Source organism: Haliotis cracherodii, unplaced genomic scaffold (assembly GCF_022045235.1).
Source record: "Haliotis cracherodii isolate W230 unplaced genomic scaffold, xgHalCrac1.p SCAF_1, whole genome shotgun sequence".
Lineage (NCBI taxonomy): Eukaryota > Metazoa > Mollusca > Gastropoda > Lepetellida > Haliotidae > Haliotis > Haliotis cracherodii.
Window position 1 is genome coordinate 60,720,717 of NW_027266264.1, and position 15,004 is coordinate 60,735,720.

Here is a 15,004-nt window from a genome sequence, read left to right on the forward strand (position 1 = left end):
CTCAGAACATTAATTTCAGCCACTCTTCGTAATCCGTATTTCAGAAGAGTTTCGATAGGTAAATTTGATAATTAAGACATTCACAAACACTGTCCATTAAAATGAAACAGGCATGTGTACAAGATGTCGCGATTTATTCAAACATTCTTAGTTTACATGTACACCAACACCTGGAACATGATGTGCAGCCGCGACACGTACCAGTATGATTCGCCCCTACCTTTCTTCTACTCTGTCCTTCTCCCTTCTGTTGAAAATCTCGATATTGAATAGATTGTCCAGGTGACTATAACGTGGTCTTACTGCCGTATTTGAGATGTTTATATGTTAGGCTGCTTCGTACATCGCATTTATGGCGGAAAGTCTGACCCAGATCATTCTGCCAAACTTCAGTTGCATTCACTACGCTTTGTCTTTCAAAGGACCAGTCTACCTCAATGAAGCTGTCATCCCTGCTACAGATACTGCAAATACGAAAATGTCGTTTTTCCGTATATGGACGCATTCCAACCATCGGTTTTTCCGTCCAAATAACGTCGTTATTTGACATCGGAATTTACTGAGAGAGAACGATACTAACATGACTCTCTGACAAAATGGCATCACAAGTCAATATCTCTTGTGTCCGACAAGTGCATTGATGACTGCCGTGCAACGTCGATACATGGAATGGATGAAGCAGTTGATGAAGGCCAAAGGCACTTGAGCCCACAGTCTGAGGAACGCCTGACGCAGTTCAGCTGCAGTTGTCGGCCTTGATCGGACGTCATTCAGCCGTCTTTGAATCTCGTCCCACAGGTGCTCAATGGGATTTAAATCGGGACTGAGGGCAGGCCACTGAATGGTTCTGATGCCATTCTGCTGGAGGAAGTCTCTTGTTGCTCTCGAAGTGTTGGCACAGGCGTTATCATGCTGTAACTCGTGGTTGCAGCGACGTGCCAAATGAATTATGGCTTGTGGTCTCAAGACTTGATCAATGTACCCAGATGCTGTGACACCATTGCGTCTGTCTCCCTGGAACGATGTTCTGGAAGACCACAGGGCCGACCCTCTGTGCAAGACCAGTTCCACCCCACACCATGATGCTTGGACCACACCACGAGTCTCTCTGAACAACAGAAGCATCCGAATAACGTTCCCCTGGACGTCGCCAGGCTCTCTCTCTGTGCCATCTTCTGTTGAGATACAGAAACAGCTCTTGTCTGAGAAGAAGACTCTTCTCCACTCCTGGTGGCGCTAATGCTGGTGCTGTGTTGCCCACTGAGGACGGTCCCGGAGATGTAGTGTCAGAATAGGTCCTCGGTGTGGCCTGTGACAGTGGTGGTGTCTGCTCGTCAATCGTCGACGTACAGTGTCCGCACTAATGTGTCGCTGGTGTATCCCCATGGTCTGTCGAGCAGTTTCCGCAGCAGTAACAAAGCGATCTTGAAGATGCTGTCGCACAATCTGACGATGCTGGGTGATGACCCTTGGTCTTCCACTACGTGGTCGGTCATCTGTAGTGTTGGTGGTCCGGTACCGTAGCTAGAGCATGTATATGGTCTTTACGTGGACTTGAAATGCATTGGCTACTTGCCGGACGGTTTGTCAAGCTTGCAATAGTCCAAGGGTATGGTGTCGCTGATTTCTTGTCAAACTTGGCATGTGGTAGCAATTCAGTAACGAATGTTATCCGATATGGGTGGATTTTTTATAGGGCAAAAATTGGGGAACGCATGTGCATTTCAATTTGCACGGAGCTCACGTGCATCGGGTTACCATGGCCGTTGCCGTGATGAGTTTGGGCGATCGGTTTTATTGTCCAATTTGTATTTTATCATCAAATTTCATTTTTTCCGGACAAGGTAATGTTTAATTAGAGAAACTTTGACAAAAAATACCAAGAAATTTAAAAGACAACTTTTCTTGCAATGTTACTTGGGGTGACGTATCTTTTGCGGTTCAGTATATTTGACAAGCACAAATTTAATATGAAACCTTCAAACTGTTTCCAATTTATAATGAAAAATTTAATGTGGGTTAAATATAAAAAATGGAACATGTAAATATATAAAGGATCATGTTCAGTATGGTTCCCCACAATAATATAAACTAAAGTAAACCAAAAGCATTACCGCAGTAAATGGGGTTTTACGAATCTATCCACTGTTTATTCCAGTTCTGGTCGCTGCAGACATTTGATTATAAGGTACACATGATGGAGGGATAGGCCATTTGATGGTAAACAGTGTCTAACATCTTTCTATGTTTTTAGCTAATTGTATTTAACAACCGTGGAGGGCACGGGTGGCCCAGTCGTCGAAGGCGCCGCGATTCGCTGTGCAGAGTTGCGTTCCTTGAGTATGCCAGAAACCTATAGTATGATTGCGGGTTCGAATCCCGGTTCGCCCCCATTAGGTTTCTAGGTCTGTCAGCACCATACCCGTGCTCGTAGGTTTCACCGAAGTGGTAAACGTCTGAGACCTGCATCACTTCGGGCTTTCCTCCCACATTAAGCTGACACGCCGTGATATGACTGGAATACTGTTAAAAGCGGCGTTAAACCCAACTCACTCACTCACTTTAACAATCGCGAGAAAGGGGCTCTGATGTGAGTGAAATATGTCAGGCCCTGTCGAGGGTTAGGCAAAACCTGGGGATGTCGGGCTATTCCATATTGTATCTCTCCTACTTTAATCAGGTAGAGTACATGCGTCTCTCAGAAGGCACACATGCACAGATCAAGAGATGCACAAGTTCAGAACCGAACTAACAGACGCTTTTGAATACGGTCATAGCAGGCTGGCGAGAGTTAAGAGATGGTGTTCCAAACTGCATACAGGATGGCTAGTTCGCGATGAATTAACAGGCTGAGTTCAAAATGGCGTCCTCAACAAAGGGATGACGTCGGTTATCCCATCCGCCCTTGGGGCTCAAATGATCGACAAAAGCTCATACCAGTCACCTAGGCGTAGAAGCATGCGTTCGTCTGGCTAGAGATATAATATTCTGGCCTGGAATGTCAGGAGAAATCAAGGACACAATACAGACATGTGGGACACGATAAGCATATTTAGGCACACAACAGGAGGAGCGTGATAATTGAATTTATTTCAGTATTACATAACACTTCTCTTTTAATAGTATTTCTCCAACAAGTTAATTTTTTTAACAGAATGGAATATGTTGGTACATGTTTATTACCATGGACCCGTGAAGATCCGGGGTAGAATAGGTCATCAGCAACCCATGCTTGCCGTAAAAGGCGACTAACGGGATCGGATATCAGGCTCGCTGACTTGGTTGATGCATGTCATCGATCCCAATTGCGTGGATCGATGCTCATAATATTAATCACTGTATTGTCTGGTCCGGACTCGATTATTTAGGGACCGCCGTCATATAGCTGGAATATTGCTGAGTGCGGCGTTAAACAAGAAACAAACACATTAATCATGAGTCAGAATAGTACAATGTACTCTGCTATTTGGCTGAGCTTTGTTATGAAAATGGAAAGGGTTTTGCCGTTACTACTTAAGTTACTACTCTTTTGTGAAATAAATAAACGACTTTCAATAAATAATAAGTGTTATGGTCAGGCGCTATTGTACTTTGACTTGATGTTTTAAACTGTTGGTAGTTCCCCATATTTGACGTCATATGGTAAGTGATGAGGTCACATATAACGCTGATAACGTTAACAAAATGTCGCCAGTTTCAGATAGGATTTATATTGTTTTCTTCAATTCTGAAAGGCTGAGTTTTCTGAAGTTGAAAAAGTGATATTTTGACTGCAGTGAATATAACGCTTGATATTTCACTACAGTGAATATAACATTTGAGATTTCTCTGATGGAGAACATAAATGACCCTCTGGCCTCCAGGGGGTGAAGGAATAAGGCAGTGGAAATTATCACCCAACACAAATATTATCCCCATGTGACGTGTGAATGAATAAGTGGAAGGGTTTTGTCACGAATGATTTATAACAGGAGTGGAAGTTAAACATATTTATGCAGCGAACGTCCAAACGCGAGCAATGAAAATGCCCTCGGGCAGATAATATGACAACGAAACACGAAAATTTGTATCCAAGCTGCGGTTATTAATGCAGCTGATAAACGAATCCCACAGGTAAGTAAGAAACCATTTTACAATGTATGAGGTGGTGAGATGAAATTGGGTTTACGTCGCGTTCAAGATTATTGCACTTATATTGCGACGTGCATGCACGTGTGTGTCTCTATGTGTGTGTGTGTGTGTGTGTGTGTGTGTGTGTGTGTGTGTGTGTGTGTCTATATGTGTGTGTCTATGTGTGTGTGTTTGTGTGCGTCGATGTGTGTGTTGCTGCTTGTACTAGTCAGACTTTGTTTTTAGTGCAAGACCATTGTGATACAATGTCGCAGTTTAACATGAATACCCCCATCAGACACAGTATACTGACTCCGAGTCGACCAGCCCTTGATTTTACCTCTTTAATGCCTCGCGCAAGACAGTGTAACCACAAGTACCATCTTTTAACGTCTTCTAGTATGACGAGGCCGGGGATCGAACCCCGTACCTTCCGCACTCCGAGCGAACGCCCTACCATGAAAACCACGGAGGCGGTCTAAAATGTATGAAGCTTCAAGAATTTAGCAAGACAACGTGGGTGTTACTCCACGAACTCTTTCCTAACATAGATACTTTAACCTACATTTTTGTACCATGCCAGTCGGTTTGTCTTGTCATTGGGAAGGTGAAGGATTGGGGCTGGGGATGTTGCTCAGGGTAGTACTGAGAGAACCATGTTTTTATCATTATTTATGTGATTCACCCTTGTCTCAGTTGTTTGGCCATGAAAACACTGTCTTGCATCTTTATATCTAAGGTTTCGACATGGAAGACACCAAAGTGGAACCCCCACGGACTATTGACAACGTTCTGCAACTACTGGGCAGCCTGGGGCGTTATCAGATGTTTCAAGCTGTCCTGCTAGCCATTGGAAATCTGTCAATTTGTTTCCATCTGCTCAACTTCGTGTTCATAGGTAAGTTTAGCTCATTGTTCCTTAATATATCGGTATCAACATTTGAGAGCATACATATGATTCCAGATAACATATATATTAACGAATCGGAAGCACTTTGCGAAAATAACTTTTACCCTTATCACAAAATAGGTTAAATACATAAAATTTAGTTTCAATCAGTTTAAAGAAACGGTATATTGTCATGTTTTATGCAATAGCCCAGGATGCAAAAGAACAGTGTGAAGTGACTCCACTGTATGGCAACAGCACGGACTCAAACTACGGCACCTGTGACGTGTCAGTACTAAACAGCACCACCAACGTCACCACAACTCACACATGCAATGCCTGGACGCATGGTGTCGAGAATGATTATTCAATAGTGTCGGAGGTAAGAGATATTTTCAGATGGCGTCATAGCATAGTGAGTGAGTGAGTTGGGTTTAACGCCGCTTTTAACAGTATTCAAGTTATATCACGGCGTGTCGGCTTAATTTTGGATGAAAGCCCAAAGTGATGCAGGTCTCAGACGTTTACCCATAGAATAGATATGGCTAGATCGACTACAACAGAAACAAATAGGATTATACGCTCTGCATAAATACTGGATTTCTAGACAACACAGCAATACACTTTTTTAGCGTCAATACAAATAAGCTCATATCATTTTTCTTAACTTCTAGTGGGATCTCGTGTGCGGGAATGTCTTCTTCGCCCGCCTCCCCCAGTCTCTCTTCATCGTAGGGCAGGGGATTGGCGCAGCCACGGTCTCGCTGATGTCGGACAAATTCGGGAGGAAACCTTTCCTTGTAATGTCACACGTGTTGACTGCTGGCGCGGGGCTTGCTTTAGCGTTCGCCCCGAATATCGCAGCTTTTTCTGCTCTGAGATTGGTGAATGGAATTTTCCAACAGGTAAACGTACACTATTGACATAAATATAGATTGCAGTTTACCGTAATCAAAATATGACCTCGATTGGTATAGCCGATGTGATATGTGTCTAGAGGGCACTGCAGGAAATGGCGCGATGTTGAAGGCATACATTAAACTACTGAATATCATATGAACGGAAGACAAATGCAAATTTGGTCATTGCAGAGTCGTTGCTTTGAAATGCATAATGGTTGTACATTTTGTGGTTGATTTTATGTTTTTTATCATAAAATCTCTGCTTCACATGAGTCGTGGTCCCGTGAAGATCCGGCGTAGAAAAGGTCTTCAGCAACCCATGCTTGCCGTAAAAGGCGACTGTGCTTGTCGTAAGAGGCGACTAACGGGATCGGGTGTTCAGGCTCGCTGACTTGGTTGATGCATGTCATCGATCTCAATTGCGTGGATCGATGTTCATGATGTCAATCACTGTATTGTTTGGTCCAGACTCGATTATTTACAGACAGCCATCATATAGCTGGAATATTGCTGAGTGCGGCGTTAAACAAGAAACAAACACATTAATCATGAGTCAGAATAGTACAGTGTACTCTGCTATTTAGCTGAGCTTTGTTATGAAAATGGAAAGGGTTTTGCCGTTACTACTTAAGTTACTACTCTTTTGTGAAATAAATAAACGACTTTCAATAAATGATAAGTGCTATGGTCAGGCGCTATTGTACTTTGACTTGATGTTTTATACTGTTGGTAGTTCCCCATATTTGACGTCATATGGTAAGTGATGAGGTCACATATAACGCTGATAACGTAAACAAAATATCGCCAGTTTCAGATAGGATTTATATTGTTTTCTTCAATTCTGAAAGGCTGAGTTTTCTGAATTTGAAAAAGTGATATTTTGACTGCAGTGAATATAACGCTTGATATTTCACTACAGTGAATATAACATTTGAGATTTCTCTGCTGCGAAAATAACACTTTGACGGAACTATTGTTATACAAGAGTAACCTCCCCTCAAATTCTCTCCTTTTATCATAAGAGTCTGGTCCGTACAATAATTCTTTCTTTCGTTCCACATTTACAAGGCAAAATAATGACAGATGGTCATTTGTGGAGTTAATATCGCTTCTTCCTGGTTGTTATTCTCTTGAAAAGGTTTTGTTATAAATTATTAATTTCTCATTTAACTCGTCAATCGTTCATTTCGCACGCGCCATTTTAGTTACTTTACCAGCTTGTATTCATTCGCTTCCAACACATTTCTTTTCAAGAATACTTTTTTGTTATAGCTGATTTTGAATATTAATCATATCTAAATGTATGCTAAAGAATTTTCGTGACCCTTAGTTTTTTTGGTTACTTTTGTTTATATTTGTTAGGAATTTGCAAACACGAAACTACTTTTTCAGTCGCAAATACAAGGGATGGTGAACCTTTCCTCTGTGTTAGGTAGGGATAATTTACGTTTCAAGGTTTTACATTTGTAATGAAATGATTTAATTTTACGATAGACAGCTACACAAAAAGTAAATAATAAATAGTATATAACATTTGTCTCGTGAAATATCCTGTTTCTCTCATCTCGGGAAGGGGGAAAGGGAGATATTTTTCACTCGCCACTTCCCTCAGTGAGAGACACAAAGTCATGATATTTCACTCGACACATGAAATAACCTCCATATATTTTCGACAGTAATGAGTGAGTGAGTGTGGTTTTACGCCGCTTTTGAGTAATATTGCATTAATATCACGGCGTGGGACACCAGACATGGGCTTCACACATTGTACCCATGTCGGGATTCGAAACCGGGTCTTCGGCGTGACGAGCAAACGCTTTAACCACTAGGCTACCCGGCCGCCACTCGGCAGTAATGAAAAGATATTAGTATGTATGTCTTGTAGACGTTTTGCTTGCTACCGGTATATGAACTTTCCGATTATGTACTTTTTGCATTTATATGGCCCTTTGGGATGCCGCATTCCATTTGTCATTTACCTTACGAAACGGGATAGTGATAATACTGCGTCTCGTCCTGTTAACTTCCTTATACTGTCACGTTGTTTAATCACATCATTGTAGTGACTAGTATTTGAAATTTTACTGTGAATACTGTGAAATTATTGTCAATCGGCATTTTCGGGCGAGCTTGAGTAATAATTAGGTGAGGGCATTCGGTTAGAGAACCTTCCATTTTGTTCAATTCTTTATAAAACAGTAAGAATCTGGGGTATATTGTTAATTTCGTAAATAGGCGTAGATAAACCAATTTGCTTGTTTCCTGTCATTGTTTGCATGCATATATTTTAGTTAGTATCATGTTTGAAAATAAACTTACTGTTGTTTTAATCATACGTTGGTTGAACACTATTCAGCTTGGTTACAATAATAGAAATAATACGTATTCAAGTTCGAGTTCAAAGCACGTGACCCAAGGCTAAACTCGTATAGGGTATCAAGTAAGCATCATGTAAACTCGCACCCCCCAGCACCGTTCAATTAGGATTTGTTTTCATTGTTCCAGGGCATCGTTGTGACAACTTACACTATGCTAATGGAGGCGTTCCCGAGGAGCAGGCGGTTAGAAGTGGCTATGTTCAACGCCTTATCTTGGAGTATGAGCACGGTACTCCTCACAGGGACGGCCTACTTGTTACGTGATGCGGATTGGAGAACCATGCAACTGTGTTTTGTGTCTGTGTCTATCACTGTACTTCTACACATCTTGTGAGTTCATCTTGCTTCATATCCATATTCATATCATTCTTTTTCATGTGTTTGTAAGGGGTCCCAACGATGGGGCAAAATACACTACCTATTTAATAGTAACTCATAAACATATGCTTATGGTATAGTCAGACTCTGCTTTTAGTAGAGATTTCTGATAATGGTGAAAAGGGGTTTGTCGCTTTTACTTTAGTTTGAGAAACAGCCACTAAAACATAAGACAATGGTAAGATTTATTTTGCATTATTGATTAGTTTCTCGTTTTGAAACTATATCAAATCCTATTCGTCCACACGTTATTGAGTTATCAACAATGTCAGATAAGATTTCATATCATTTGCTGATGTATGGATTTTGTCCAGTAATGAGTATATACTTAAAAAGTATTCTGAAGTTACATCAAAGCCAATTTAATAACCACTTACAGGAAAGGGAAAGGATAAATATTTTCACGTTTTGGCTTCTTTAGCTTTTTGGGAGAGTCCCTGAGATGGTTGATCACCAACAAAAGGGCCAAAGGAGCCTTTGCGATATTCAAGAGGGCGGCGAAGATGAACAAAGTTGAGGTGTCAAACGTACCATTGCCCGGTATTGGAACTGAAACGGCACCTGTTGAATTGAGCAGCACGAAGAGTAAATATGCGGAAACACCAGAGAAACATACAGAAGTAGTGAAATACAGCTGCCTTGACTTGGTGCGGACCAAGTTTATGTTGAAGATATGTGCTGTCGTGTGGTTCTCCTGGTGCGTATACAAATACTTGGTGGAGGAAAACACAATTTCACTATTGCAACAGGTTAATAAATAGCCAGGTCAGTCAATGGTGAGTAACCCCTTTCAGGTGGCCCAATCATTCGATGCACCTAAATTAGCTGTGGGGATCTTAGTCGTCCCAGAATCCGAGGATTCAAGATCTCCATTTATCCTTGTTTTTTTTCAGCACCATCGTTTCACCAAAGTTGTAAACTTTTATGTCCTGCAATACATCAGCCTTTTATCCGACATTAAGCTGACATGGTATTTGCAAAATACTGTTTAAAGACATTTGAAACTCACTCAGTCACTAAAACTCGAATGTGCACATTTTACATATCAATAATATTAGTAATATCAATAATATTAATACATATCAATAACATTAATTTTACAAAGCTGTTATCGTAGTTTATGAAGTAGATAGGGCTAGTGGTCAGAGATGCATGTTAAGCTTAAATATACGAATGCAGTTATTGAGGTCATATCGTAGCAGGTGAATTCGTTTGTCAATTCCTTCAACCTGACACTCCCTTTTAACCAATAACCAAAGAGAACCAAATGTTCTTATTATTGAAGATTTAACGTTGCAGGTTGATTGACAGCTTGACGTACTTCAGCCTCTATCTTACCTCTTCATCCCTTGCTGATGATCACTATCTGAACTTTTTCCTCAACTCGCTGGCTGAAATACCATCAGGACCACTTAACTTGTTTGTCGGGAAAAGGTATGTTTTATGTGCATCATGTTTCCAATTTCCTCAAAAGAAAAGTTGTGTACTGTATACCCAACCATGCCTAAATTAAATACATGTTGAACATCTCAATTGCGTGCATCGATGCTCATGACGTCACGCATTGAATTGTCTTGTCCACACTCGATTATTGAACAGACCGCCGTCATAAAGCCGGAATATTGCTGAGTGCGGCGTTAAACGACAAACAAACAAAACATGTTTAACAATAATGCAATTGCAAGGAGGTTATTTGATTACTTGCAGACAGAGTCACTTGCATCAAAGGTTTATATCTAACAGTTGTATCTACTGTTTCTTCGTTGTAGGTGGGGAAGGAGAGTGTTCTTCATGTTTTTCCATGTACTGGCCGGTGTATGTCTTCTTTCGGCAACAGCAATCAGAGCATTTCTGGGTGAGTTTTTGTTGATTTTTTGCAATGCTGATTGATGCAAGATAAAATCTAAGTCATGAAAGGCGACGATGTTTGTCGTAAGAGGCGACTAGAGGGATCGGGTGGTCAGGCGCGCTGACTTGGTTGATGGATGTCGTTGTATCCCAATTATGAGTGTCGATGCTCATGATGGCAATCACTTGATTGTCTGTTCCAGAACCGATTATTTACATATAGCTGGCATATTGCTGAGTGCGGCGTTAAACAACAACCAAACAAAACATTCTAGGTAAAAATCGAGAAGATGCAGCAATAGCCTTCGATGTAAACCACAAACCGGGCTTCACTGGTTGTAAATATTCTTTTGAAAACTTAGTCAACCGTAGTCAACATTATTATTACTAGGCTATGTCCGAAGATATTAAATTGAGTATTATGATCAATTTAAATGCTTTCCGCGCACTTGATATAGATGTGAATGTACTGAACAAAATGAGTTAGGAATCATTAATATTTTTAGCATATTCTTTTGTAGTGAAGACAGCACACAATTTCATACACATATGAAAGTATTCTCATGATCCCTTACGTTTTTCTTCAGTATCTAACCGATGTAATGGTGGAAAATATAACCTTTTGTTAATTCAACACAGCCATAAGATTGGTTATATATTTATTGGCACTTTACTTTACTTACCTACTTAGCTCCCCTGAAGATCCGGGTTAGAATAGGTCTTCACCAACCTATGCTTGCCGTAAGAGGCGATTATGTTTGTCAGAGGCGACTAACGGGATCGGGTTGTAGGCTCGGTGACTTGGTTGATGTATGTGAGGCGTTACACAACAGACAAACAAACACAACTTACATACGAAGTGAGAAAGGTATGTAAAACACCGCTTCGGACATTATTTCGGTTCTATCATGGCGCGTGAGCTCAAAGTGGAGGAAAGTTGATGCAGATACACAAAGAACATGTTTCGGTTAATTGCTTAATGTTTTGACCTTCAGTCGGACAAGCAGCGTCAACGGCAGCAACAGTCTTGGCTTTCATCGGGAAGATCGGTAACAGTGCCTGTTTCAATGCAATGTTTGTGTATGCGCCCGAGATCTTCCCGACAAATCTCAGGTTAGTTACACAAGACACAGCTACCTTTTCCCTTGGTTAAATGTATCAGGGAACATGTATTATGTCCAGGGTGCAGTGTAAATGTTATCGGTTTATTTGCGCTGTGTATACTTTTCGCGTTTTTTGGTTATGTTGCCAAGCATACAGTATGAATACATGAACATGCACCAACTATGTCAAGAGGAACCAGTGCTGCCTTTCATCATTGCGGCTTCTCATTGCTAGATGCTTGTTCTCATCACGTGAGAGGTTATTACGTAATGGTCAATGGTCAAATGTATTCCTAAGTTCTGTATTGAATTTTCTCCTTGCAAATCTTTTTTTTAAATAAATATAACTCGACAATAAATATAATATATTATGTATACAACCCACAAAAAGAAACTGTATAGGTGTGCAGTACATTAACACAAATGTTGAGTCAACCAAACGAAAAGTGACAATTACATTGTAGATCATGATCGTTTAATTATTTACCCGATGTAGCAATTTCTGACATGAACCTGACACTGACATACCTGTCATGTCCTTACGAAATCACAGGGGATGAATGCACGAATTCACAAAGTTAGTATTGAGTGTGTTCACTCTGAGCATGGATCAGTGCAGTGCATCTGCGTCGGATGGACCACGGTTGATTCGTAAGGAAGTCTTATGGAATGGCATTCCTTATCCTCGTGAGTGCATCTGCCAAATTTCGAACTTTATCATGGGGATGGTCGCTCTATTTCACCCCATACATGTTGAGGTTTGGTGAGACGATGTGGGCTGGGGCTGTAACGTCGCGTTCAAAGATTATTGCACTTCCATACCGACGTGCATTATACAATATCTGAACATAATGAGGATGTTACCGACGGAATAGAATTAGTGTGTGCGTGTGTGTGAGTGAGTGTGTGTGTGTGTGTGTGAGTGAGTGAGTGAGTGAGTGAGTGAGTGAGTGTGTGTGTGTGTGTGTGTGCGTGCATGCGTGTCTGTGTCTGGGTGTGTGTGTGTGTCAGCGTGTGAGTGCGTGTGTCTGTGTCTGCTTATACTAGTTCGGACAATCTTTATAGTGATCGCCCACCCGTATCAGACACAACATACTGACTCCAAGTCGGCCAGTTCTTGTTTTTCTCCCTTCAATGCCAAGTGCGAGGCAGTATAACAACAGGTACCTTTTACAGTCTTTTGGTATGACTCGACCGGGGATCGAACCCTGACCTTTTGCTCTCCGGGCAGATGCTTTCACCCGTGAAGATCCGGGATGGAAAAGGTCTTCAACAACCCATGCTTGCTGCAAAAAAACGACTATGTTTGTCGTAAGAGGCGACTAACGGGATCGGGTGGTCAGGCTCGCTGACGTGGTTGGTACATGTCATCAAATCCCAAATGCATGGATCGATGTTCATGATATCAATCAACAAACAACCAAACAAACAAAAGTTTCGATGGGAGAGACATTAGGGGCAGCAGCCGGAAAGGAAGCATGTGAATGTTGGTTTGTTGACGAAACTGCTATACGACTGCTGCATTGGGTCGATGTTCATTGTCCTGCTGCACAACAGCTCCGGGTATATGACGTTGATGAAACGCTATGACAGATCGGATTTGAACATATGGCATAAAAGCAGTTTCTCTTCGTACGAAGTATATGTTTTGGTCATGAACATCGAGTTTAAGGGATTTATGCCGTAGCCGAGACATGCATTAAGATGTGGACACTCAGGTATACATTGTAAGTGTATATATCTACTTACATTTCTAACTATTCGACAGATCGGCTGGCATGGGATCTGGTTCTACAGCTGCGAGGGTTGGAGGGATGATCGCACCTTTCATATCTATACTGGTGAGAATCTACATTTACCTTCTCTTTGCCACCTGTTTCCGTATGAAATCCTTTAATGAATCTTTCCTAATTAATAACACTACAAGTTATGATCGTGAGAAACAAGTTATATCATTATGATGACATCTATCAATACAATGGCATATTCATACCGTTGCGTTGTGTTACTTGTAACTGTAGAGCAGTAAGATCAGCGTATGTTTTCAGGCTGTCATGACTCTACCTACATTTGCTTGTACATGAACATGTGCTTGTAAATTGGCAACTTAAGCCTCGATTAATGCAATCGTTCAAACCTTTTAATTGTACCGTAAACTTTTTTCAGGCAGCTATTGCACCCTGGGCTCCTGGAATTATTTTCGGGGTAGCGTGTTTGGTAACAGCCGCACTCAATTATATGCTTCCTGAAGCAGAGGGACGAGAACTTCCCCAGACAATAGAGGACGTCAAGGCATGGGGTAAAGCACCTGCAAGAGATTAACGCTACTTCAATAAACCAAAGCTAATGGGCTTTTGAATAATAATATCCCACGTACATGTATATCCCAGGTGCGGACATTTCAAAAACTCTTCAAAGAATCATCAACATGAGTTAGTGACTTAAAAGTTAACGTCACACTGCTAATTTCCCAGCCATATCGTGACGAGACAAAATTATACATTTACAATAATACATATATTTAGACGAAATAAAAATTTATCATCAATGCACAGTACAATAACTATGTTATCAAAGATTTGCTTTAAAACCAGTTGAGAATATTTAAAAGAATAAATTATCAGGAATCATCAACATTGGAGAAGTAACCAGATTTATATATGATCCAATGGAACATACTGAAACTTTTCAAATTCCCAGGCTGCTTCTCTTGATTGATTTTGAGAATCTATTTGATTCAGTTGACAGACAATATGTTGATAATGTCCTGAAGTTTGTTTTAACTTTGGCCTTAGCATTTCTCAGTCGATAGAAACTCTTTATAATGATATTGAATCCAGAGGTTTCATAAGTAAACGATTTTGGCACGTCATCCTTTAAAATAGGACGCGTGCGTTGTCAAGGAGATCCGATAGTCCCGTACCATTTTATGCTTTGTGTAGAAATCCTAGGAATCACGATTCGGAATAATAAAAAGATAAAGGGAATTAATTTAGGAAACATTGAGTATATACCATCACAATTGGCTGACGATACTACTCTAACTGTAGATGGTTCTATGCAGTCTTACATACATTGCAGTTATTTGCAAGTTTCTCGCGTTTAAAGGGTAATGACAAAACCAAACGGCAACTCACTGGGATTGGTTCTAACACGTGAACAAGGTACAAATTGAAATGTAAGGAATGGAAATTTGATTGGTCTCAATTAGAGTTTACGCTTTACGTTTACGAATTCCAAATTTGTAAAATTACCTTGCTATACAGTAGAGAATCATACAAAATCAGGCATTAGAGGTAAAAACAACAATCCTTTTATGTAATCATATTATTGGTTAAGAACATTATGTATAGATCTAGCAGAAAAAAAGAATACACCAAATGTTGAACACATAAA

General features: G+C 40.7%; 1 protein-coding gene across 1 annotated transcript; it reads left to right on the top strand.

The window, feature by feature from the left end:
- Nucleotides 1-4,857: 4,857 nt before the first annotated feature.
- LOC139466681 (organic cation transporter protein-like) lies at nt 4,858-14,085 on the top strand. The gene is made up of 10 exons (XM_071248304.1): nt 4,858-5,008; nt 5,209-5,381; nt 5,674-5,904; nt 8,407-8,609; nt 9,079-9,354; nt 9,957-10,091; nt 10,427-10,512; nt 11,501-11,618; nt 13,377-13,449; nt 13,775-14,085. The coding sequence occupies exons 1-10, from the start codon at nt 4,858-4,860 to the stop codon at nt 13,928-13,930; spliced, it is 1,602 nt and encodes a 533-aa protein (XP_071104405.1). The 3' UTR covers nt 13,931-14,085.
- Nucleotides 14,086-15,004: the final 919 nt, after the last annotated feature.